Consider the following 27,109-nt stretch of genomic DNA (forward strand, 5'->3'; position numbering starts at 1 on the left):
CAACTGTGACGTCACACACCAGACATGACGTAAGTAAAAATGTCATAATTGTGAGTTTATTAAACAATAGAGAATATTATGATTAAACAATCGATTTTCGCTTCTTATAATAATGCACCAATTATTACATAGTGACGTCATAAATGCGGGTTATATTATTGTGGGGTAAGATGGATCAGCACATAATATCCCATATTTCCCTAATTGAGTTTTTAACAATTAACAACCCGCTTTTGTAGTCGTAAGGAAACAGTTGTAGAATTTTTTAAACATTATTTGATTTCAACCAAATGGGACGATAAAAGAAAGTTAAAAGACGGGCCATCTTACCCCACCTAGCTATATATAGAATCAACTATGACGTCACATATAATTATAAAAAGCGCGAAATCACGGGTTAATTATGACGTAACACTGCACATTATGAGGAACAATTATACAATGATCAGTTGTTGCATAGAACACCGGGGTCTTCATAGAAATCATAATTTTGATTTGTTTCGTTGCAGCAAAGGTTGAAGATATTTATGGTATGATGGATGAACCTGCGGGGGGGGGGTTAGTGGGATAGTTGTTTATGAAGGTAATAAAAGTCGTTATTACACAGGTGTTCTGTTTCATACACCTCGTGTCTGCTTCCAAGTTATACAGCAGGGTGGGGTAACATGGGACAAAATGGTTGTTAATTGTTCAAAACCAGGTCAGGAAATATGGGATCATTGTGCTAATGTATCCCATTTTACCCCACATTACTACATCCCATCTTACCCCACATTACTACATCCCATCTTACCCCACATTACTACATCCCATCTTACCCCACAAGACTATATCCCATCTTGCCCCACAAGACTACATCCCATCTTACCCCACAAGGCTATATCCCATCTTACCCCACAAGACTACATCCCATCTTACCCCACATTACTATGAAAGAAGTTAAGAATTACCAAACCAAACACTTACATCCGTTTTATTAAGTGGTGAATTCTGAGCCCATTTGAAAAGGTTCTCGTAAACGTTTCCATCGTATCTCCCCAACACTGAACCAAGGACATCATCACTGCATAATAAGTGTATGATATTCATAGTGTAAACAGGTTTAAAGGCTGTCGTTTTATCGCTATATTCTGTTTTTATAATCTTTTCAATCTTTTTGCATCTTTCTGATCTTCGCTGGCGCAGTGGAAATAAAAGTTAATATTAATATTTTACAAACATTAAACTAGTAACTCTCGTTAAATTCCTTGGGTTACCTTCTTTCTTTTTTTAATTAAATGCTCATTCCGCTTCACTGATTTTGCCTTTTTCCTTTTTTCCCGGACCACGCTATTTATCTGCAGCCAACTATGACTTCTTACAGCAAACACTATTTTTCAAATGACTATATTTGTACCATTGCTACATTATGTCATTTTCACTGAGCATATCCATACAGCTATTTTCGCACCCTGCACACTATTTTCCCACCCTGCACCAACGTACCCAAACTCAAATGCATCCACCAGAGCCACAGCATTGACACGAATCTTCGGCAGCATTTCCACTGTTAGTTGTCGTATCTGTTTCACATCTTCCCCACTCAATAAACCGTCCTGGAGGAATAAGTTTAATTATAATGGCTGTTTTGTGGTTGTGAATAAAACGACAGTCGTTATAACACGGATGTTCTGTTTCATACACCCCGTGCAAGCTTACAAGTTACCGCGTATGCAACTTTGTGGGTGATTGATTTTAAGTATGGTTGATTCAGACAACCGATTAGTGACCACTGGGTTGGAGCAATTGTCGTTAAGTGTTCTTGCCCAAGGACACATACACCCACAATGGTGGCAGCATTGAGCAACAAACCAGTGTTGTCTAACAACCAACAATTTATTTCTGTGCGTGATTACAAAAAAACATATTATGACATCACAGACCTCAAGAAACTCCCCACTATGCTGAGCGATCCCGTCAAGCGCGTAGAACAACGACAACTGGTGTAGAACCTCCATGAGGAGTTGGGAGGTCGAAGTCAACTTTGATAATTTCTCGAAGAAGTTCCGAACAACAAAGTAATGGCTGTGGGCCTGGGGTGGGGGTGTATGATCGAGATGTTATAATTTGTTGGGGTTATATGGGCTATGATGTGTTGTTAGTTCTATTTTTAAACCTTTTATTAAAGGTAAACATATTGGTAAAACTTTGTATTCCAACAAGGCATACCATGGAATCTGGGATTTAATTCAGGATTGGCACATTACCCAAACACCCAGGATGACATTAGTGACCCCTGGGTTGGAGCAATTCATGTCAAGTGTCTTGCCCAAGACCACATACACCTATCATTACCGAGCCTTGAACCCGGTACCCTTCGGTTACAATGCAATCACCCAACCACAAAGCTGCATGAACACGGTTAAATACTCACAACTGCAGCCCGCACAAGGTGTACGGACGATTCATTCAACGCACCAACGAGGTCCATTCCACCGTCCATTGAAGCGTCTACTTTGCCACTCGCAAACCTGATTAATCTGTTATGGGTTGAATTAACGTTAATGCAGGTCAAGGGAAGCACCATGGGTAATAAAACTTATTCAGGAAGAGATTCTTATCAACAAAGTTTAAAAACCTTTAGACCACATTTGAGCATGTTTATCTACATACATATTTTCATATTCCGTTGGTCCACCAATTCAATGTATTTACGTGGGTTTGTAAAACATAGGTTTACTGGTTAGTTTTAATAGAAACACAACAGTACATGTATATGTGTATGTGTATGTGTATAACACAATTGTTTTTTATATGTTTTACAACAAGGGATCATACACAAAAAGTTTGTGAGTCCTTAAATCACAAATAAAAACTGTTGGGAGATCTGTTTTACAATTATAACGGAACCGATTCAAATAAGTTTGAAAACATTTTAATTCAATCAAATATAGTTATACAACAAAAGGTATGCTTATATATAATTATAACTGATTCAAAAATGGTTATATATAACTAATCCATATATATATCGGTGAACTCACCCCAGCGCTCGTTGTTTATAAAGTGAATCGAGCGTCTTGACGTTGGTGAAGTCCTTCCCTATACTTGATGGATCACAACCACACGATAGATATGCAACACTGCCCGGTAGTTTTGCCCCGCTACGCAAGTCACGGGTGCATTTCACCAAGTACCTGGGGTGGGTGAGGTGAATGGGGTGTTAATTTAAGGAGTATTACGAGTTTCGTTATAACATGGGTGTTCTCTGTTCTGTTTCATACACCTCGTGAGCGCTTCAAGTTACCACGTATGTAACTTTGGGTAATTGTTTTTATATACGGCTGACAATTTGGACAACCCATTAGTGACCACTGAGTTGGAGCAATTGCCGTTAAATGTCTTGCCCAAGAACACATACGTCCACAATGGTAGCAGCGTCAAGTTATAAACATACCCAAAGTTTAGATATTAATAAAATAATTAATAAAAATGTTCGTTACCTTGCGCATTGTAGCAACAACACTGTGTTTTCTCCTTCATAAGTTACGGATGGCGTGAAGTTTGTGTATAAAGCGGGGAAACCGCTCGCACAAGAGTAACCATGCCCACCACACGAAGTGCGACATACTTCCAAACCAGTGTTTGATATCGCTGATGTATAAGCTTTCAAACCAGATGATAAAGCATGAAGCTGGGGAAGGTAGTTGTGAATATCCAACATTCAACGATTTATAATTGTGATTTGTCATATGCAGAAAACACAGAAATCCAAAAGAAAAAAACAAGGTTTTTATAATTTGTTTTCAAAAAATTTATAATAGCACGAGAAAAAGCACATTAGTGCACGGATGCTTACATGAGGTTTGACCAGGTCAGTACTGTTTAATTGTGTTGTGCGACATGTATTGACATTAAATGGATTTTAGCAAATTTTGCTCGAATAAATTTTGTGGTAAGAATTTTGTTGGAACAGATGGCCAGCCCGTTTTGCTTAAAAGAAAACATGCAGCGTGTTGGAAGCAACAAACAGATCTCTGAACACGACCTTGTTTGGTTAATAAGTGGTGGATGTAACATAGAAGTATGGGAGGTTGGAAAACAATGTTGGTTGGTGGGGTTGGGTCAGAGGTGAGAGGAAGATGACATTTAATCAACAGGGGGTGTAATATCCTTTTATCTAACCAGGTGTTTCTCAACCTTTCATTAAATTAAACTACGAAGAGATGGGTAAAGGCAGCTAAAAGACAGTTTTTGTTTCTTGGCCTTTTATGGTTCGTGGACCAACCCCGTGCTCCCATCAATATAACATAGGTTTCCACCTTACCTCTTGCGTTCTTGAGAAATCCCCCTTGTTAACAAGTTCCGTCACTTCACTGTAGGCCTCAATCATCTTCACTTGCACAAAGTGGAAAGCATAAGCCGCGCAAAGTAGTGGGAACAACTTGTACTGCTGTGTGGGGTAACTAAGGACCTGAGGCTCCGGTTCGCTGGGGAATGAATATACTTTGGTGAAAGGTCAGATCAACTTAGCATTGAAGACATTTTGGTATTTTGTAAATATTTCTAAAGTTTCGATATTTCTGCAACACCAGATATAGCATCCACAAATGCTTCAATATCTAATTGGTGACAGACGTGAATGGATTAAGTCGATTAACAATTCATTTGCAAAATGCATTATAACCGTGACTTCATAGAAGAGTTGGCTAAGTTAGATCCAGCAGAAAGGATGATAACACTGAAAGAGTGCATCACCCAATGAAGGAGGAATAACCAGGTAAACTCTCACCCACAAACACAACAGGAACACATTTCCCAATAAAACACTACCTTGCACATTAACACGTACCCCCCACAATAACCCCGCAACTCACCCAGGCCGCATCTCACTCTGCCTCCTCACAGCGCTGTATCGTATCGCGATGGTCGCCCCCTGTGCGATGGCTTGTGCAGACCCTCGTACTATCATGGCTCGTACGAATGTCATCGTCCCGTAGGTTAATGTGGACTTGGGGGGTTTGCTGTACGAACCATCGGGCGCAACCTGTAAGTGTAAAGCTACATGAGGGGGGGGTTACGTAGGTGTAGCTCAGTAGCGATTAATATAATGACTTATCTATTATATTTAGTTTTACGGTAAAAATCACCACTTTTAGTCAGGCCTAGCAATATGACCTCATGTATATACAATGTTGGGGTAATGGACCAACTCTGGCCTAAATCCCAGTTCCAAGGCGTGCCTCACTGTAGGACCTCACCCATATAGAATAAAATGTGCATATACAATGTTGGGGTAATGGGCCAACTCTGGCTTAAATCCCAGGTCCCATGGCATGCCTCACTGTATAGGACCCCACCCATACAGAATAGAATGTGCATATACAATGTTGGGGTAATGGGCCAACACCCCCCCCTACTACAACAACACCCAACCATACAAAACATCACCTTTGAATATTTCATGAGCATATTCTCCCTCGGTATTCTGTGGTTGCTCAACTTCAGGAAACCGTTATCGTTTGCGCCGTACCCGAACTTTGGCCCAATATCCCCAACCATTATTCCTGTGTTGATGGTTATGTAACAAACACTATTATGACATCATCATTATTAAATCTGGGGTGACATTGTTAAAATACAGTTACACTCATAGTTGTCAAACATAGGGAACCTCATTGATTAATGTGGTGAATGCAATATACTTTGGCTCTGCTTGTTTGTATAGACACCTAACAGCAGGGTAAAATCTGGGGTGACATTGTTAAAATACAGTTACACTCATAGTTGTCAAACATAGGGAACCTCATTGATTAATGTGGTGAATGCAATATACTTTAGCTCTGCTTGGTTGTATAGACACCTAACAGCAGGGTAAAATCTGGGGTGACATTGTTAAAATACAGTTACACTCATAGTTGTCAAACATAGGGACCCTCATTGATTAATGTGGTGAATGCAATATACTTTGGCTCTGTTTGTTTGTATAGACACATAACAGCACGGTAAAACTAGGTGTTAAAACATATGATGTCACTCCTGTTTCAAAATTGACATCTATATGAATACAAACCAATTATATCTTAAGCTTATAATATATATGACCACATTTTATAAACACTATAACATAGATACATTACCATTAACATACATTAATATATTTATATTCTATCACACACACCGTATGTGACATAATTATCGTTTACAAACATTATATCACTTATATACCATGCAAATATACAAGTACCATGCACAATATTACCACAAATATTCAAACATTATAGATAACAGCACAACATAAACCACAGCCCTTATAACACACACACCTGGTAGAGACTTATGATCCTCCAAACTTCTGAGTTGAACGACGAACGCATGAATTCCATGGCATTTACCCAACGTATATAACTGTGCGAGAACAACAGCGTGCGTGGAGGTTTTGCCCACTGTTAATGCACGGAAGGTATATATATGTTCTATAAATTTTAGGTTGGGTATCGGGGTAATGGTGATGGGCAACTATAGCATAATGCTGGTTGGTCCCATGGCTGCCACAGTGTAGGACCTCACCTATATAGAATGTGTTCTGGGTCTTTTTTATATTTATTTTGTTACCAACATTAATGTTATAAGTGCGGCACAATAAATACATTCAACCAATATTATTGTGAATGCATTGTAACCCCCACACCCATGCAGTGCTATCCAAACTTTCCATTGATATTTAACTTGTGACCTTTATGTGTATTGTTTGTTAAAGACAAACAATATATGCGACAAACTATGTATGCAAGGTACTTGGTGAATGCAGTATAATGCTCAGGGATATTCCAACATGGTATACAGCGGTTATTTGGTATAAAATATCCCACCCAATATATTAACACTGTGCGGATTATGCGAATGTGTAAGTACTTAACAACAATGCACAAGGTAGTATATTGGCTGCAGCGGCATTTATATATATTGGGCAATATCCCATCATACAATATCGGCAATATTATGATATCTATGCTACAATAATATGATATCTATGCCACAATAATATGATATCTATGTCACAATAATATGATATCTATGTCACAATAATATGATATCTATGTCACAATAATATGATATCTATGTCACAATAATATGATATCTATGTCACAATAATATGATATCCATGTCACTCACATGCCCCCGGCCACCATTTGATAGACGTCGTTGTCGGTGAATTGAGAACAAACTCCTGGGTGTGCGGGTCGTAATGGGCCGTTGTTTCCAACCCACGCAGAAAGGTTCCTGGTGATTTGAAGGGAGTTATAACGAGGGTTGTATTTATTGGGGTTGGTGTGGGTTTTAATAAGCTATAATTGATTGTTACTTGTTTGTTGGTGGGGTACTAATAGTCATTATAACACGGGTGTTCTGTTTCATACACCTCGTGCCCACTTACAAGTTACCACGTATGTAACTTTATTAACAATGATTAATAGTGAAGTTAATTCTATTTCCGAGATATGGAAAATGCACTAAAGTAGTGACTGGCAAAAAAAAACAGCAAAAATTATCCTTGTATTTAGGGGTTGTAAGTGAAACGTGACAAGTGTGGTGTGCGTCAGCGTGGCAAATAATTGGCTAACTTTTATATTTGTTTAAATTCATGGATTTGTTTGGCCAATGTTAGCTGTGTCATTACTGTTTGGGTAGGAAGGTTACTAAACCACATTCTTATGACGGTGAAGCTACACTGGTAAACTTTGTATTCTAAACACTTTGGTGGAACTATAACATCTGTGTAGTATGGAGGTAATTTAAGCAAAGATAAATTGTTTATGTTTAAAATAATGATAAGATTAAATTATCATAAACTTCATGGCTTTTATTTTATATGGATGAGGTCCTGTAGTGAGGCACGTCATGGAATTTATATGTTGCACATTCTATTGTATATGGGTGAGGTTTTACAGAATGTTACGCCATGGGACCAGGGATTTATAGCACAGTTGGCCCATTACCCCCCGATGCTTCAACCCACTAGTGACCACTGGTTCGGAGCAATGTCCGTCAAGTGTCTTGCCCCTGTACACATACACCTATCAGTACCGAGCATTGAACCCGGTATCCTTCGGTTACAAAGCTATCACCTAACCGCTCAGCCACATAAAACAAACTTTCAATGTACCGTGTCCCATCTCAGTTTGTGCGTAGGTTCCAACTATCTGATAATTCTCACTGAGTGGCAACCACTTGGCAACTTGTTCCGGTGAACCTTGTTTCACCAGGGTAGGGATGAACATGCCTGTGTGTAGGTTGAATGGGCCCGCTTTACCCCTTCCCACATGACTGCAAACAATGTACTTAATATGGGAGTGGCTCATACACAGTGTGTGGACTTTGGACTTGCTATGTTTAGTATGTTACACCAATGTTGATGGGACCGGGTAGAAATGTATTACGATGTTGCTTTATTATTTGGATTAATTGGTTGAATTGTTAATTATTTGTTAATTGCATTTTGTTGAAATTAATTAATAAAACAAGATGATTGTAATTGATGCGCTGTTACAACATGCAAGTTATTGCGGAGAAACAAGCGTTACGTTTCTCACCGAAGACCTCACCCTTATATACTAGAAACTCTGTTATTAAGTACCTATAAACTGCCTCAGTGGGGTCTAGATGGTAGCACCCTGGGTGTTTGGGCAATGGGGCAACTCTGACTTAAATCCCAGGTCCCATGGCGTGCCTCACTGTAGGACCTCACCGATATAGAATAGAATGTGCATATACAATGTTGGGGTAATGGGCCAACTCTGGTCATAAAACCTCACCCATATGGCCATAATATATCTAATAATGCATTAAGTTAGGTTCCTACCATGGCCCATCTCCGTTTGTGCATACGTTCCTATTATTTCATGTTGCAACGCCGGTATCAGCCATTTAGCTTGTTGTTCCTGGGTACCTTGACCAATCAGTGTTGGTACGAACATACCGTAGTTCAAATCAAACATTACATTCGGGGAGACAACGTTTCTAAACAAAAAATCACCAATTCTGATACATAGTATATACTGTGGGGTAAAATGGGATACCGTATACACATAGTGTCCCATATTTCTCTATCATGTTTCTAAGAATTACTTACACAAAAGAAAATATTTGTTTATTTAAATTGTGATTAACGAAAGTTGATTAGTAGCGATACGCCCCGTATAGAGACATTGTATTATATTGGTTGTAATGTTTGATTTGTAACTGAAGATGCATTATTATCTAGACATGCAAAGCTAAGGTATGAAATTATGGTGCAAATTATAATTTCATGCAATTTTAGTGAAAATTACAAAATTTAATTTTATAAATCAATTTATTTAGTTCACAATACCCGGTTTCACATTCAGTGTTTCCAAATAAAAATAAGTTTTTAAATTAAATGGTCAACACTAAAATATTCCACACACGGTATTTCTGAGACACTTCCAATATATCAATGGTAATATTTTTTATTAGTTAAAGATCATATTATACATGAAATAACAATCTAAATAAGCTTGTTAGTATATGGAATGTCTGTACTTGTGTTTCTGTATAGCTGACAATTAGTTACCACGGTGTGTGAACAATGTCTTGCCCAAAGGACATATTTAACCCAATCAAATTATACAACATATATTAGGGATTACTTAAATGTGGCCGAGTAGAAAAGTTTAAAAAAAAGACCGCTGTCTTTAATTTGATAGAAACCTTATGGCAGATTTCCCATTTTTATTTTTGCTATTTATTTTAATTGTCCTAATAAACCACTTTATAAAATACCCCATATAGGAATTATAGAAGTTTACTGTGAGATGGCCTTGGTTGGTTTAAATAAAGTAAACTTTAGGACTTAAATATAGGCGCCAAACCTGGGGTGGCAGGGTGGGCAGGGCAACCCTAGAATTTTCTACACTTAATCAGTAAACATTACAACCAATACGTTAGATTTGTTTCACAGGATTGTGCGTACTATCCCTGCCACCCTGTGTTTATAAAGTTTGACGCCTATATATCAACACTTCATATAATTTCAACAAAACAACTCACGTGTTGTAAGTTATAAGATCTCCATGGTTTTCGATCAACGAACCAAGTTGATCTTTCTTCGCTACAGCGATCGTGCTCCGACGGACACCTTCCTCATACTGAGCTTCACGTGACAGGAAGTCAAACGGAAGACTTTTATAATCTGGGTCGTTCCTCACTAATTCCTCTGCGGGGGTGGAAGGGAACGAATGTAACTTATTTATCCTCGCGTGACAAGACAACGACAGTCGGTATAACATGGTAACAAGTCGTTATAAAATTTTAAAAGACAAAATTTTCACATTGTAATTACACATTAGATTAAAATACTGAGGTTACATTGTTCATCCTTACCAAGTTTACGTTTCTTCTCAAGTTCATGTGCTCCATTGTGCAAAAGAACTGACAATTCTTCAACGTCAAAAGTTGCTGCGTCTCTTTCTTTCTGAAGGTCTGGGTTTATCCTTTCAGACATTACGATGTTTTGGCCAAATCAAGTTTAAAATTAAACCTAAAAACAAAAACTGGAATTAATGGGAAATACGAAACACAAACACATAAGGGAATACTAATAACTGCATAAGTTTAAACCACTCGGCATGACATAGCAAATTTGTTACATCAGTATCACGAGTGGAAAGTTTAAATCGATATATGACTAATACTAACTTTGAATATAAAAACAATCACTAAACTAACATAACATTTAGAATAAATCTTCTTAATTTATGTATCGAGCTATAACTAATAAAATAATGCAAGAATCGATACAATTCTGCTCCCCAGGCCTTTAAAAATGTTTCTATATATTGTTACACGATTTCTATGCTGCCATGGCAACCGCCCCAGCCAATTTCAAAGATTTTTGTTTTATAAAGTCTTTATTTATACTTAGATTTTTACAACATTATAACTGTATAATATATAATTTAAACACGTAACTTGTAAAGTACGTTTGTGTTGTATACAGACATCGCCAAGAGTCGGTAAGATTTGGTAACGATGTCGGAAAACGAAGACAAAGACGAAACTGAGCAGCAAACACAAACCAGTATCCCCCCAACACCGGTGGTTGAAGGAACAGCCGACGTTAACGCAGAAATAACGGCGGAGAAAACAACAGAAGAAAATGTGGGTCAAGAAACGTCAGTAGCTGATGAGATTAATGCAGAAACAAAAGACGAAAGTGAAAATAAAAAAGAAGGAGATAAAGTTGAAGGGGAAACTGAGGAAGACAAAGCACAGCAGGGTGGGCATTGTATTTGTAACATGTGTTTAAGAATGGACTATTTAAACCTTAAAGTTGGAATATAGAGTCTATTTCTATAAATGTCTTATGGTGTATATATTATTTTGAGTTGGATAATTTGTAAGTAAAAACTTCTGCAACATGCTCTCGTTTGAATTAGGTATGTTCGGTCTATTAGTTTGGGAGATAACCTCTAATGTGATAGGCCAACCTTAATGTTAATGTACACCCTTAATGTACAACAAACACATACTAAGCTCACTAACCATGGTAATGTTTTGTAACAAACATTAGAAACAACTGAGCCAACAGAGAATGAAACAAAAGTTGATTCTGAACCAAAAGAACCAAATATTGAAGAAGATGAAAACATAGTGAAAGGCCAAGATAAAGGTGAATTATTCTTATAGAGGTTATGGGTTCAAGGCTTGACGCTGCTACCATTGTGAGCATATGTGTCCTTGGGCAAGATACTTAACGGCAATTGCTCCAACCCAGTGGTCACTAATGGGTTTTCCAAATTATGATCTATACAGAAAAACAATCACCCACTGAGTTACATATGCGGTAACTTGTAAGCAGGCACGAGGTGTATGAAACAAAACACCCGTGTTATAACGACTGTGGTTGCCCCGCCATGTAAAAATAAATAAGTTTTCATTTAAAATTTTCTTTTTGTCTTCAGTTGACGAAGATGAAAAGCCAGCAACAGCTCCCCCTAGTGACAACAAAGGGTATATAGCTCCACCTGGTGTTGAAGAAGACTGTATTAAGGAAGGGGAAGTCCCTAACCAGGGGGATGCAGAGATGATGGTCGGGAAGAACGGAGGAACGCAAGAGGTGAATGGAAGGGTGAATGGAAGGGTGAATGGAAGGGTGAATGGAAATTGTTTTAGGGTGAATGGAACTTGTTTAAATTAATTGAATGTAATTTGTCGAATAAATAAATAGATACAATTTGCTTTAGGTGAATGATGGGGCACAAGAAGCTAATGAATTGCAGGAGAGGAATGAAGATACGAATGACCAACAACCACCACAAACACCTGAAACGCATGAGGTTGGTGGGGAATCTCAACCAACCTCACAAGATATCAATGTAAGGAGAAGATAAAATGTAATAAAAATTAAAACAGGTCACAACTGCCGCTTAGTCAATAATTTCCTTCTCTTTGATTGTTTATTTGATTAAATTCGACATTAATATAAATTAATGTTATGCAGGTTCTTTGTATATATATTCACCTACCTGATGTACTTGGGTTATTGGTGAAGGCCAAAGTTAAATTAATTAAACATATCTGGTCGGTCAGTCCTAGATTGTTTGGAAAGTTTTGCTGACTCTATTATGTTGTAAATGAACCTACCAATTATCTGTTCATGCGTTGTGTAGGTAAGCACACCAATGCCTTCTGCTGGTGGGAATGAAGACTCCAATGATCATAAACAACCACAAGAACCACCATCACATGAACAACTATCACATGATGAACAACCCCATGATGAACCATCACACGATGAACCATCACATGATAACGACGACCCGGTACTTCTGCCCCCTCCCCCGATCACTGAAGAAGAATCGAAAGTTACCACGGCGACCCCTCGTGACTCGCTGTCAAGGTAGTTATAACATAGAAACAATATTAATCAACAAAATGAAATTCTTTAGCATTATTGTAATCCCCTTAAATAAATAAGTTTGTTGGTTGGGTTGAATGACTCCAGGTTGATCTGACTTTAAACGCGGTGTGCTGCATATATTGTAGTTCTAATATTCTATATCTATTGTAGTTCTAATATTCTATATCTATTGTAGTTCTAATATTTTATAATGGCGAGAGGTTCTACACTTACATTAAAAGATCTGTGATTTAGAGCTCCCCCACCTGAGGATAAACAAGTTACATTCATTCATGCCCTCATTAAAATTGTTTCCCTCACATTATTAACAAAATCCTTCCAACAGAAATGAGGAATCCAACCAACCCTTGAACCTTGAATGGACGTTTGGTTTCAATCGAAAAGTTCCCTCCATCAACTTGACAGATGGTACGCGCAACATCATACTTTATGCCGGGGCTCACGTTGCTTTGTTGTACGACTATAAAAGGAACCAACAGAAGATATTACAAGGACATGTAAGTAGGTCTGATGTGCACTGTATTCTGCCATACACTGGTGTCATACCAGGGTAATGGGTTCAATGCCCGATGCTGCCACCAATGTGGACATGTGTCATTGGGCAAGACATTTTGGTTTTAGTGCTTGATTTACACTAAGATGCTTATACTGGCACATGGCTTCATTACCGTGTCTGCCTCTAGCCCAGGGGTAATGGGTTCAAGGCTTGCCGGCTGCAAAAGTGTGGCCCTATGTGTTCTTGGGCAAGACACTTAACATCAATTGCTCTAACCCAGTGGTCACTAGTGGGTTGTATAAATTATCACAGTTATCATTATCATACAGTTTTGACACTTATTCATGCAATTATTCACAGGGCAACTCGATAACATGCATGGCTTGTAGTGAAGATAAGAGATGGGTTGCTACCGGCGACAAGGGACCAGGAAGTTGCGTGATATTATGGGATACTTACACAGGGTGTGTTGGTTGTAATCTTTATTTATTTAAACTTGATATTTTCTATCTTATAATTAATACTATAATCACCCACAAAGTTACATACATGGTAACTTTATGAGCGGGCACGAGGTGTATGAAACAGAACACCCATGTTATAACGACTGTCGTTGCCCCGCCACGTAATTAGTGACCACTGGGCTGGAATAATTACAATTAACTGTCTTGCCCAAGGACATATATGCTCACAATGGTAGCAGCATCGAGCCTTGAACCCGGTACTTTTTGACCAAGAATTGCGAGTTCCAACCACGATACTATGATGCCGGGTTGTTGCTGAAGGATTATCATAGTTGTTAAACGACGTTATTAAATAAATTTATTTTTAAACTCTTGTTTAATACACGAACCACTCTCTTGTCCAGGATTCCCGTCCAAACCATATTCGGTATCCATGATGAAAGTGGGGTTGTAGCTCTAGCCATGTCAACTGATGCAAAGTACATTGTCACTGTATCGGCAACAACCCCACAAACTGTAAGTCCATTTACAAAGTATACGTTTGTTTAAACGTAATGGTTCAACTTATGTTAATGTTTTAGTAAGTGTTAAAATTTAATGTTTGGTCAAAATTTTATTTGTTTAAAGTTGTAGGTCCAAGATATGATATATTGTACTTTGTAGGTGATTGTGTTTCAGTGGCAGAATTACGCATTGAATTTTATTTTTCCATGTAAATAAACACATCCCACCCCCATATTACACAGGTAAGCATCTGGGATTGGACGGAATCGGTCGAACAACCCATGTTTTCGACCGAAATCAACCCTCGATGGAATCTACAAACCTTCGTTACTTTCCACCCAAACGATAACCAGCAATTTGTTACAAACAGCGATTCACAAGTCGTGTTTTACTCATGGGTGAGGTTGTGGTGTGTGGGGTATTATGTTTGTATATGGGTGTATATTAGATATATGCGTGAGGTTCTATAGCGAGGCATGTCATGAGAACTAGAATCTCACGTTCTTGTTCGAGGAATTGGGATTTAGAAGTTGACTTTCCCCGACACCTAGGGTACTGGTAAACTGAGTATGGTCTAACTTGAAACTAAGATCTGAAACCCTACATAGCAAACCCTTAGAACGGAATTTTATTGAAATTAAAATATTCCATGCATTCCAGGAGAGTGGAACATTGAAACACCACGCTCCGTTTTTATCCGACTCCGTTTTCAACCGAGCTATTGGGCTGTTCAGTCAAACTGTGTTTCAGGTAGGATTGGGATTAGACCAGAGGATACCGGGTTCAAGGCTCAACGCTGGTACCATTGTGGGAAAATATGCCTTGGGCAAAAACAATCACCCATAAAGTAACATACGTGGTAACTTGTAAGCAGGCACGAGGTGTATGAAACAGAACACCCGTGTTATAACGACTGTCGTTGCCCCGCCATGCGAGGATAAATAAGTTACATACGTGGTAACTTGTAAGCGGGCACAAGGTGTGTGAAACAGAACACCTGTGTTATAACCACTGTCGTTGCCCCGCCATGCGCAAAGTTACATACATGGTGTCCAAGTTACTTTCATTACTGACCACCTAAACATGGCTACTTTACAGACGACCCCATCGGGCCGAGCCCTCACAGCAACCTCACTCGGTAACATCGTGGTTTGGAACCCCGAGCGTGGGAACGGGAGGAAGGGGGGTAAGCTTAATATATTGTCGTTACCAACCATATGTTGGTGTAACTTAATGTCGTTACCAACCATACGTTGGTGTAACTTAATGTTGTTACCAACCATATGTTGGTGTAACTTAATGTCGTTACCAACCATATGTTGGTGTAACTTAATGTCGTTACCAACCATACGTTGGTGTAACTTAATGTCGTTACCAACCATATGTTGGTGTAACTTAATGTCGTTACCAACCATACGTTGGTGTAACTTAATGTCGTTACCAACCATACGTTGGTGTAACTTAATGTCGTTACCAACCATATGTTGGTGTAACTTAATGTCGTTACCAACCATACGTTGGTGTAACTTAATGTCGTTACCAACCATACGTTGGTGTAACTTAATGTCGTTACCAACCATACGTTGGTGTAACTTAATGTCGTTACCAACCATACGTTGGTGTAACTTAATGTCGTTACCAACCATATGTTGGTGTAACTTAATATATTGTCGTTACCAACCATATGTTGGTGTAACTTAATGTCGTTACCAACCATACGTTGGTGTAACTTAATGTCGTTACCAACCATACGTTGGTGTAACTTAATGTCGTTACCAACCATACGTCGGTTTAACTTAATGTTGCGTGTTATATGTAGTTTGCATTGTATCATCAGCTGCATTGATTATTTTAAAGAATAAATTATGTACGTTTTAACAACTGTCATTTGCAGCTAATTTCTTTCCCTTCGTTGTTTTAATTAATCCAACCTTAAAGAGGAAAGTATTGATTATAAATATTATGTTTGACTTTATGTCATATTTGACACCCAGGCGTGGTTGGTTCCCATCAGAAGCGTGCACTCAAGTTGGTTCGCGTGAAGGACCGCGCACTCACGTGCATCACGTGCACCGATGACCTCATTGTCACCGGTGACACGCTCGGACACGTTCGTTTCTACGACAACCAACTTAACCTGGTCAACTGGTACCAGAACCTCAAGATTAGGGTCGTAACGGGGGTCTCGTTCCAATATAATCCTGACTTCCGATTGGACAGGTTGGTGGCTGTGGGACCTCACCCATATATATAAATATTAAGTCTCTCCCATGTCATATCTTGCTATATATGACCCAACTCATGCACGGCCAACTCTGGCTTACATCTCAGGTTCCCTAACATAACTTACCGTATAACCTGACCCATATAGAATACAAGGTTCCCTGTCAAGCCTCACTGTAGTACCTCACCCATGTGATCAACTCAAACCTGCGACATTCTTGCTAAACCACCTCACCCAAATAGAATAACATTGTACAATCACGGGCTAAGTATATGACTTAACTTATACGATTGTCGTAAACTATTCAGGAGATTATTCAAAGCAGGTCTCTGGTTTTATTCCAATTAACTTAGGTAAGCTGTAACACATCTAAGTAATAGTTAATACAACATAGTTCACAGTTAATGCAACATAGTTTCTGATATACAAAACACAACATACTCCGCCCATGCGCTGCTTAGAATGAAAGGTCAGACGAGACGAATGAAAGTCGGATGACGTAGGAAGAAGGCGCGGCGCTATAGAAATAATATAATAACAACACAACAATACATACAGAAAGGAATACTCGGACTTCATTCTCTAGCTATGTATCAGTGTATGAGCCCACCCATATATAACAAACCCCACAAACCCAGGGTCCCGGAAATCAACAAATATCCCGAAGACGCGACAATTCAAGCCAAAACTTTCGCCGTCAACGATTTTATCGTTTCAACGAAATCTGCCGAAGTTGTCCACGTTGAAGCCGACGGGTCAAAGGTCACGAATATATTAAAGGAACATGACTCAGCTGTTCATGCAATCGCCGCGTCGCCTACAAAGTATGAATCATCATAATTTTAGTTTAAAAATTATTTTTATTTTTTGTATATTATAACGTATGATATCTGTGTTAATATATACGATATCTATGTTAATATACATGATATCTATGTTAATATATATGATATCTATGGCAGACCATGGATTTGCATCGGAAGTTACTCCGGGATTCTCAAAGTTTGGGATTATTCAACAAAGTAAGTTGTGATGTCATAAACAAATTTTGGTTGTTTTTTATTTTATTACAGGTTTAGCAGCCTTGCTTTTATTTGACATTTTTTCCAAGTAGTTTTTACCCATAGCGTGTTTTAACCACCGTCGTTTTGCTGCTACTTCCCTTCTCTTCATTGTTTTAATTTATCTGATCTTCGCTGTTGTATTTAACGAGATAAATAATCTTTGTTATTATGACATCATCTAACACCTCTATGACATCACAGGGAGGTGGTTGTTACCCGATTGTTTCAAAACAAAGCAAAGATTCAATGCATTGCATACAACCATAATGGGCTTCAACTTGGTAGGTTGATGTATTGGGATTATGTTTGGTTTGTAAGATGTTGCTGACAAGTATATTATAATGTTCGAGCTTGTCAAATTACTTGCCATTATAGCTCTGTTGGACTTTTAAAAGTTTGTTGCTACGGCACTCGCCCCTTGATCAGAGGTTATGGGTTCAAGGCTCGCTGCTGCTACCATTGTTGGCGTATGTGTCCTTGGGCAAGACACTTATCGGCAATTGCTCCAACCCAGTGGTCACTAATGGGTTGTCTAATTTGTCAGCCATACATAAAAACAATCACCCACAAAGTTACACACGATGTATAAACAAAAATGCCCGTGTTATAACGACTGTCATTACCCCCAGAACCAAACAATATGAAAATAAAACCAAAATAAGTTTCATCTTTCAACAAATGAACCCCCCTCCCCATTATTCCAGCGGTCGGCATGACAACGGGGTTGGTCGTTATCCTCGATGCGATCTCATTGGACGAGGAAGTATCATTCCATTACGCTTGTGATGTCATAACACACTGTTTGTTCTCGCATAATTCAAGATATCTCGCCACTGCTGTGAGTTGACCATTTATTTATTAATCAATGAAATTATAAAAAAATTATTTACTTTATTTGGTAATTAGGAAAATTTTATAAATAATTTTCGGTTTAAAGTTATTGAGTATTAATAAAATAGATAACACAATATATAAATATTTCATGATTATTAGTTAAACATTCAGTTGATTAATTAAATTACAATCGCTATATTTGTAACTTTTTAAATTATAATAAATTTGTTCGAAAATATTTTGAAAATATTTTAACTCCAAATAAATAACATAGATATCATATATTATATGACTAACATAGACATCATATATCACAGGACGGCCACCACACGACGACGGTGTTTATCTTCGGTTCCGACAACGAATGGAAATATTTAGGTCGATACAAGGCTCATTATGACATCATACAAGATCTGAGTTTCGGCATCGATTTAGACTCAAACCAGCCTCGCTTGTTAACCCTTGGAAAAGACCGAGTTTTGGTATGATGATGTCATAGTTGGAATTGTTTTTGTTTTATTGCAGAGCAACGCGCGTTTAAGTTGTGTTTATGCTTTCATTAAGAAAACTTTATTTCGGTGCATTCAGTATTGTCATAATTGGGATTCAATTCAAAACCTGACTCGTTTCATTTCTTTCATGTATGAGGTGTGTGATACTGAACGGGGATAAATAATTTGCACCCACCCTTCCATCCACCCATTAATGAAGCAAACCCCCAACGTTACAGGTTGAATACGATCTACAAGGAAGCAGCAAAGATGATCTTCGACTTCTATCGGTTGAAAGGATCGAACAAAGTGCGTTGCCCCTATGCATCACATGGTACCCGCCCGTTACAAAGGAAAGTTTCCTCGTGGTTGGCAACGACCAATACAAGATGAAATTATTCAACACAACGACCAAGATGTGCAGGAAGACATTACTCGGACCAACATATGGATCGCCGGCCAAACTGTGGGTTGAATAAGTTGTAACTTTTTGTAGCATTTCATATTTTTTGAAAAAGTTTTAAACTTTTGATGTTTAAGTTTTGAAAATTTAAGAAAATAGTTACTGACCTATATTTATAATAGCAAAGATTTAGCAATCCAACGAAATAAACTTTACAATTTGTTAAAAGAAATAAATAAGTAAATTATTTTTATAACGTAATATTAATGCAACCACCTTTGTTTCCCTCACTAAATGAGCTTTCGTTATATAAGAAAACCAACAAATTAAACCAAATCTTCAACAACCCGACTTCTAACCAAACTCCCAGGACTTTCTGTTTTGTAAAAAGAAATGAATAAATTTAACCACCCATCCCCCCCCGGTTGTCCCAACACTAAATAAAATAAACTTTTCAAAAAAAAATATAATAAAAAATAAATAGGTAACTAAACTACATTTATTCATTACCATAAACTCCAATCTCCAACAACTCAACCCCCCAGGATGTCGATTGTCCCAACACCCCCCTCCGGTGACCCCTCGATACACCGACTACTAACGTATGCGACGAACGACAAGATCGGCCTTCAACTTCTACCGCTAGATGGCAACCCTCATCGTTCCGCATCAATGATCGCGCACCCAAACGGGGTGTCACGGTTGGCTTGTTCCAACGACGGAAGGTTCGTCTTTACGGCCGGTGGCGTCGACTCGACAGTGCATATGTGGTCTGTTAACGCAACGTAAGTTAATCTGAAAACATAAATAATTTACAACTTTTCATATTCATCATAATGTTTACTATTTCTATGATTAGATCCTTGAGCTCTGTAGCGGCGCTCGGTGGTGAGGGTTTGATTCCCTTCTACGGGCTGCTAGAGGGAGGTAGAGAGGGCGAGATGTTTGGGGAGCTGGAAAATTATTTCTACTTTGCCCAACTTCGCAGCCAAGGTATCAACACGACTGATGAACGAGAAACATCAAACGTCGTACAATTAGACCAAGTACCCTTCCTTATGAGGGCCTTGGGGTTCTACCCAAGTGAACAGGAGGTAAAAGGGTTTGAGAGGTTTCTCCGTTATGATTTATAATTGTGATGAATGGTCTTTATTCAGCTGAATCTAACAATATTAATTTTTCGGTTTAAATTAATTTTTTTTAAACTAATATTTATCTCGATAGCGAAGATCGTGTTGTTTAAACAACCAAGAGAAAGGAATTAACAGTAAAACAACAGTCGTTAAATCACTCGAGGGATAAAAGTGTGTGAAAAAGTCTTGCTGTTTTGCTCAATAGAAATGTTAAATGAATGATAAATAGAATGAAATGCGTTTTCCACAAAATTCAACACTATTGTACGTAACAGCCTACAGAATATGTTCCACCCTATTGTTGCCTTACAATGGGAATGTTCCATAAACAAACTTCACCATTCAAGGTAATTGGATTTATTTTCACACAGATTGAGGATATGCTGAATGAGGTGAAGTTCAGTAAATACGTGGATACTGGTGAATATGTGACCAACATTAACTTGGCTGACTTTATCAAATGTGAGTTCGTATCAAATGGTTTTATATTCAAATATATGTTGTTATGGGTAAGGTGGATATCCTCAGCGCATAATATCCCATATTTCCTGGTTGTGTTTTTTACAATTATCGCTCTTTTAGAGTTATGAGGATACGGTTTTGTAATTCTTAAATATGTTTTGTTAATTACTGAATGGATCAATTAAAAAAAATGAAAACATTTTCCATCTTACTCTAATATGTTGGGAGTTGAAAGACCCCTGCATTCCCCCTAACTACGCCATCCCTCACAGACATCATATATAACACCCATGTTTTCACTCCCCAGTATACGTAAACCACCGTCCAGCTTTTGGTCTCTCACCCGATGAAATAACGGAAGCATTCAACGTACTTGCGACTAGAACAGATGACAGCGAGGCTTCCGTGGATAGAAGTACATTGCTAAGTGTCCTGCAAAGAAAAGGTTGGGATATCGATATTTGCTACGTGTCATCTTATTTAGGTTACATACGTGGTAACTTATAAGCGGGCACAAAGTGTTTGAAACAGAACACCTGTGTTATAACGACTGTCGTTGCCCTGCCATGCGGGGATAAACAAGTTACATACGTGGTAACTTGTAAGCGGACACGAGGTGTATGAAACAGAACACCCGTATTATAACGACTGTCGCTGCCCCGCCACGCGAGGATAAACAAGTTACATACGTGGTAACTTGTAAGCGGACACGAGGTGTATGAAACAGAACACCCGTGTTATAACGACTGTCGTTGCCCCGCCATGCGAGGATAAACAAGTTACATACGTGGTAACTTGTAAGCGGACACGAGGTGTAAGAAATTACATTCTTTAATCCCGCAGGCGAACACATGACGGAGCACGAATTGGCCGAATGTTTGACAACGCTACTCGGGTTTAACCCTGAAGGAGGGTTTGATGTTGATGATGTCATCAACTATGACATGGTGAACAAGGATCTCGAGGATTCTCTTCCCGAGTTCGTTACCGCCGATATCTTCGCAAACGAAATGCTTGGCCTACACCTCTATGATGCAACACACTGAATTGTGATGTCATAGTTTGTTGGATTTTTAAACTTAATGTACAGAAAATAAAATTGAGTAAAATTTTGTTGTTTTTATGTTTTTTATTAAAAAATGATTTAGATTAAAATGTGGTTGTTTTGTTCACCTTATATGATACAAAAGTTAGGGCGTTCATTTACTTTACACAGTAATCCCCCCCCCCCCCATATTAAGCCTTACACCCATTTTATTTGTGTGTAGCAACGCAAGATCCATTACGAACATAGAAACCGCACTAATTGACTTCTTTGCACTAAAGCTATTGAGAATAAAAAGGCAAACTAATTTCACACAACTTTGGTAAACAATAAATGTCAACTTTTACAATGTGTTTACAAAAGATCAGACGCTTGCATTTAAATTACAAAGTTTATTAAAGTGAAAATTGTCAGCCATAACTACAGGCAAATAGTCAACCAACCAACCGTGTGAAAATTAAGTTAAAACGTCAAACTTAGTTAAACTCAGTTTGTACCTTTTATAAAAACCAGTGAAATTGAAATTTATAAACACAAGGAAAAGTACGCGAAACGATCAGCAAAAAAATATTTTATAAAAACTTAAGTAACTTTAAACAGAACATAGTACGTACAAATCATCAACCTTATTAAACAGTGAAACTAGCGACCGATTATTTTATATTTTAGCGAGTGATGCATCACGCCAGTAACATTAATATATTGCTGTTGCCACCAAACATAACGATAAAGATCTTCTGGCAATTTATTAAATCACCAGAAATATAACAGTAAGAAACACTAAAATATTTCTGTATACTAGCAATGGGCAAACTAAACCATCGCCACATATATGGCCACGTAGAAAGTAAAATTACTTTAAATTGTTCTGTATCCGAAATCCGAATGAAAATTGTTTAATAGCTAAAAGTTTAGAAACCACTTGGTCAAAGGGATAATTTATATTACCTATTGAAATATGATGATCCAGAATGGATGGTTTAATGTGGTTTGCCAACCCTGGTAAAACGTATAATCTTAGAAATCGCTGGTTGTAAAAAATTTAGAATTATTTGATTAAAAAAAAATTTTTTTAAATAAACAAAATTTATAAACGGTTAAGTTATTACAAATAATACAACTTGTTGATCTCATTGTTTAAATATAATAAAAGCATAAATTTCATTATGATGTCATAATTATTAATCCATGTTTAAACCAGTGGTTACCATCTTTTTGCATCGAGGTCAAAATTTTAAAATATCATTGTTTACCCCCAAACGATAAAAGAGAATGAAACATCTTGCCCGACCTATTATATATTAACTTTTTCATATTTAAAGTAAAAAAATAACAAATATTAATGACAATATAAGATTGTTGTAAACAGAAATATTTGGAATCTTTTAATAAAGTTTGTGTTGGATATTCCAACTTACATTTATTGTAATGATTTTGATTTCGTATTAATATCAATTGTTTTGAACCACTGTTATACCCTATATTAAAATATTAAAATAATTTTAAAGAAAGTAAGATTTTTAGCAAAATATTTCTGCTTACTAATGTTTGGAAACCACTGGTTTAAAATATGGAGCAACATTTCTATTATACCATAATAATAATGCATTATGACATCACACTGGTGCAAAACAATGTCAGGAATTACAATTCTGGTAAATTTGAAAATATTTGTTAGTGAAAATATGGAAAATATATTTATGTAAATAAAGTTATTTCACTTTGTTTAGTAACTTGATGTAAAAAATAAATGAACTGACGTTATTTCATCTTATATGTAAATTGTGTTTTCACTTTCACATGCAAGTTTGGCGTCGTAACCACATCATAAGTAACATTATATAATAGTTTATGGATTCAAAATTAATAGGAAACAATCAACCTTAACAATTACATTATAATGTGACTATGGGCACCAAACTTATTGACACGGGGGAGGCAGGGATAGTTAGACACACAATCCTGTGAAACAAATCTAACTTATTGGTTGTAATGTTTACTGATTAATGCAGTGTAGAAAATTCTAGGGTTGCCCTGCCCACCCTGCCACCCCAGGTTTGGCGTCTACCGTTCAACAAGGAATTAAAACCTTAATAAGGTCGATTGAACGATAGCGTTTGACAATGAGTCAGCAAAACCATCAATGTTCCTCGAATAGCGACACAGCGTTTCTGACTGTCGTCGATTGTAGCGTACCTCATGCACCGTCGTCGGGATCCGTAGAATATGGGGACACGAACCGGAACGAAAAGTCCGACTTCGCTCAACTGGAACAACATGGAGGTTTATTTTTTTAAATGAAATTTTGTTGTAAAAAAATATATATAACATCAAGTACCCTGACATGCCTATAAGGCTATATCATAACACAGTGTCTATATAAAACAGACTTGTAGACCCACCACGCGAGGGTAATAATTAATAACAATCAACTCATCATATTATTATATGAACAAGCAACATAAATAAGTAAATATGAAAGTTAACAGCCATCTACCTGGTTCATGAAACCTTCCACAACCAAACTCATTCTCCTCTAAGTTAGACAATGAATAAAGCAGTTGATCGGCGAAGTGGTGCAACCCCTTCTTCCAACCCTCACCCACCACCGAGCACGGGGTGAGCGCTTCACTAGGGGGAAATGTATGTTATGTAAGACACACTTGTATAAGGGTTGATGGGATAACTGCTATGCTAAGGATTAATGTTGGGTTTATTATACGGATTTATGTTAAGAATATACATCATATTTAACACAACATAATACTAATACATATATGTGTCCATGACCCTTCCAGTTAAAAATATTTACAATGCGAACAAAATACTTATGTGACTTATCGCGAAAATAAGTTTGTTACGCAACCCCAGATTGGGAAGCCTTGGTCTAGATGTTGGACCCTTGGTGTTGCTTCACTTATTTTGCAATCTATAAACCCCTCTTATTCAGTAATTATGAATCAATAAATAACATTATGATGTCATAGGCACCTGTTCACAGACAAGACACTTGATGTCGACGAATTCAAGGCAGAATAGCTTTTGCTCTGGAATAAAAACAACATAGTGTCAGAAACACATATAGTTTACACACAAACCAAAACCCACCATGGAAGATTCAAAATCCCACGAAAATGTTTTCACAAATTGATTTGCATATTGTTCAGCTATGGCTAAGCTTGTTGGTTTGTGGGTTTTCCTTGGTTTCTTCCTGTTGGTATAATGTATTAACATCGTGCTCACTATCGAGTTATAACATGGGTGTCTTCTTATACACCAGACACACATGGTGCATTCATACACCTCATGCTCACTGTCGAGTTATAACATGGGTGTCTTCTTATACACCAGACACACATGGTGTATTCATACACCTCACGCTCACTGTCCAGTTATAACATGGGTGTCTTCTTATACACCAGACACACATGGTGTATTCATACACCTCATGCTCACTGTCAAGTTATAACATGGGTGTCTTCTTATACACCAGACACACATGGTGTATTCATACACCTCATGCTCACTGTCGAGTTATAACATGGGTGTCTTCTTATACACCAGACACACATAGTGTATTCATACACTTCATGCTCACTGTCAAGTTATAACATGGGTGTCTTCTTATACACCAGACACACATGGTGTATTCATGCACCTCATGCTCACTGTCAAGTTATAACATGGGTGTCTTCTTATACACCAGACACACATGGTGTATTCATACACCTCACGCTCACTGTCCAGTTATAACATGGGTGTCTTCTTATACACCAGACACACATGGTGTATTCATACACCTCATGCTCACTGTCAAGTTATAACATGGGTGTCTTTTTATACACCAGACACACATGGTGTATTCATACACCTCATGCTCACTGTCGAGTTATAACATGGGTGTCTTCTTGTACACCAGACACACAAGGTGTATTCATACACCTCATGCTCACTGTCGAGTTATAACATGGGTGTCTTCTTATACACCAGACACACATGGTGTATTCATACACCTCACGCTCACTGTCCAGTTATAACATGGGTGTCTTCTTATACACCAGACACACATGGTGTATTCATACACCTCATGCTCACTGTCAAGTTATAACATGGGTGTCTTCTTATACATTGGACACACATGGTGTATTCATACACCTCATGCTCACTGTCCAGTTATAACATAGATGTCTTACAAACATAACCCTTACCTTGGATGTGAAAAATCTCTCCACGAATGATTCAAAATTGAATCTGCGAGTCTTTCGGAGTAATCATTCAAATCCTTTCCATGTTTAACAATTTCCTCACATGCTGAATCAACCAGCATATTAGACAATGACTCTGCATATTGTAACACCCCAGAATCAAGTATCGGAACAACTGTCATTACTTCATCTACAATTAATGCGGAAAGTTGTTCAAATTCCCTTCTTCTTGATATTTCTTTGGTCGCCAAGTTTGTTGATTGGCTTACAATTTCATTACTAATGTTTTCCGCATAGTTTGTGACCACAGCTTCAAATTTTAATGTTTCCGTCGCTTTATGAACCGATTCTTTCAATATAGAAGCGGATAATAAGTTCGTGTATTCGTTCACACAATTGCAAACCGGTTTCGAATTCTTAGAAATCGCCCGGAAAGTCGGTAATATCATAGTTAGTAAAGTATCCGCATATTTCTCAAGGTATTTCCTGTCGTCGTGTTCAACTGGTTTATCTATCGCGAAACTGACTTTGAATCCGCTGGACCTTCGTCTGTCTTGTTTATACAGCGGCCCCATTGAAGACCGCAATATATCAGCTACATACAGATCCATATACACAAAATACAGGTACAAATACTACCTACAAATCTGTACAGAAGTCCCACAATCTTTAGTTCTTTTGTACAACAAATTTAGTACAGCAGGAACTTTAATTTTTCTTTTAACTACTTGACGAAACGAACTCGAAATAAAAATGAACTTGAGAGAATTTTGCGCACTACCGCCGTGTGTGGCAGCTGTTACAGGAGAAACTCGAATCTTAAAGGGGACCTCGTGACACAAAAACTGGTTTAACAAATTAA

The 27,109-nt window shown here is 37.8% G+C and overlaps 3 protein-coding genes and 1 long non-coding RNA gene across 10 annotated transcripts; 1 reads left to right on the plus strand and 3 right to left on the minus strand.

The window, feature by feature from the left end:
• Positions 1-40: 40 nt before the first annotated feature.
• LOC149743716 (peroxisomal acyl-coenzyme A oxidase 1-like) lies at positions 41-10,573 on the minus strand. 3 transcript variants are annotated; one of them, XM_089893108.1, is made up of 15 exons: positions 10,384-10,573; positions 10,051-10,216; positions 8,147-8,307; positions 7,156-7,263; positions 6,306-6,425; positions 5,431-5,546; positions 4,857-5,026; positions 4,307-4,469; positions 3,483-3,673; positions 3,024-3,176; positions 2,414-2,519; positions 1,923-2,072; positions 1,486-1,595; positions 967-1,063; positions 41-545 (listed from the first exon to the last, which is right to left on the minus strand). In XM_089893108.1, exons 1-15 carry the CDS (start codon positions 10,502-10,504, stop codon positions 483-485), a joined length of 1,995 nt encoding a protein of 664 aa, XP_089749234.1. In that variant the 5' UTR covers positions 10,505-10,573; the 3' UTR covers positions 41-482. The 3 variants fall into 3 exon arrangements, with proteins under 3 accessions (XP_089749234.1, XP_089749237.1, XP_089749245.1); XM_089893111.1 differs by lacking the exon at positions 8,147-8,307 and adding an exon at positions 8,843-9,000; XM_089893119.1 differs by lacking the exons at positions 10,051-10,216; positions 10,384-10,573 and adding an exon at positions 8,843-8,983.
• A 338-nt stretch (positions 10,574-10,911) lies between these two features.
• On the plus strand, positions 10,912-23,114 carry LOC149743717 (cilia- and flagella-associated protein 251-like). Of its 3 annotated transcripts, XM_089893090.1 has the most exons (24): positions 10,912-11,278; positions 11,573-11,671; positions 11,964-12,118; positions 12,246-12,377; positions 12,672-12,734; positions 12,783-12,901; positions 13,248-13,419; positions 13,779-13,882; positions 14,287-14,398; positions 14,629-14,784; positions 15,047-15,136; positions 15,485-15,572; positions 16,381-16,606; positions 17,249-17,434; positions 17,573-17,632; positions 17,876-17,955; positions 18,379-18,512; positions 18,826-18,990; positions 19,239-19,465; positions 19,948-20,187; positions 20,262-20,496; positions 20,907-20,997; positions 21,305-21,442; positions 21,841-23,114. In XM_089893090.1, exons 1-24 carry the CDS (start codon positions 11,032-11,034, stop codon positions 22,041-22,043), a joined length of 3,522 nt encoding a protein of 1,173 aa, XP_089749216.1. In that variant the 5' UTR covers positions 10,912-11,031; the 3' UTR covers positions 22,044-23,114. The 3 variants fall into 3 exon arrangements, with proteins under 3 accessions (XP_089749216.1, XP_089749215.1, XP_089749223.1); XM_089893089.1 differs by having other exon boundaries at positions 12,672-12,901; XM_089893097.1 differs by lacking the exon at positions 10,912-11,278 and adding an exon at positions 11,304-11,438 and having other exon boundaries at positions 12,672-12,901.
• LOC149743718 (uncharacterized) lies at positions 14,494-19,882 on the minus strand. Its single transcript, XR_016386605.1, has 3 exons — positions 19,679-19,882; positions 19,196-19,463; positions 14,494-18,510 (listed from the first exon to the last, which is right to left on the minus strand). It is a non-coding gene; the product is annotated as an uncharacterized LOC149743718 (long non-coding RNA).
• Positions 21,341-26,984, minus strand: LOC149743719 (uncharacterized). 3 transcript variants are annotated; one of them, XM_089893151.1, is made up of 7 exons: positions 26,251-26,984; positions 25,151-25,253; positions 25,034-25,089; positions 24,540-24,673; positions 24,132-24,309; positions 22,991-23,041; positions 21,341-21,429 (listed from the first exon to the last, which is right to left on the minus strand). In XM_089893151.1, the coding sequence occupies exons 1-6, from the start codon at positions 26,856-26,858 to the stop codon at positions 23,023-23,025; spliced, it is 1,098 nt and encodes a 365-aa protein (XP_089749277.1). In that variant the 5' UTR covers positions 26,859-26,984; the 3' UTR covers positions 21,341-21,429; positions 22,991-23,022. The 3 variants fall into 3 exon arrangements, with proteins under 3 accessions (XP_089749277.1, XP_089749273.1, XP_089749285.1); XM_089893147.1 differs by lacking the exon at positions 21,341-21,429 and having other exon boundaries at positions 22,420-23,041; XM_089893159.1 differs by lacking the exon at positions 21,341-21,429 and having other exon boundaries at positions 22,420-24,309; positions 26,251-26,983.
• Between the last annotated feature and the right edge of the window lie 125 nt (positions 26,985-27,109).

The sequence above is a fragment of the Ciona robusta genome, chromosome 1 (genome assembly GCF_009617815.1).
Source record: "Ciona robusta chromosome 1, ASM961781v2".
NCBI classification, from domain to species: domain Eukaryota; kingdom Metazoa; phylum Chordata; class Ascidiacea; order Phlebobranchia; family Cionidae; genus Ciona; species Ciona robusta.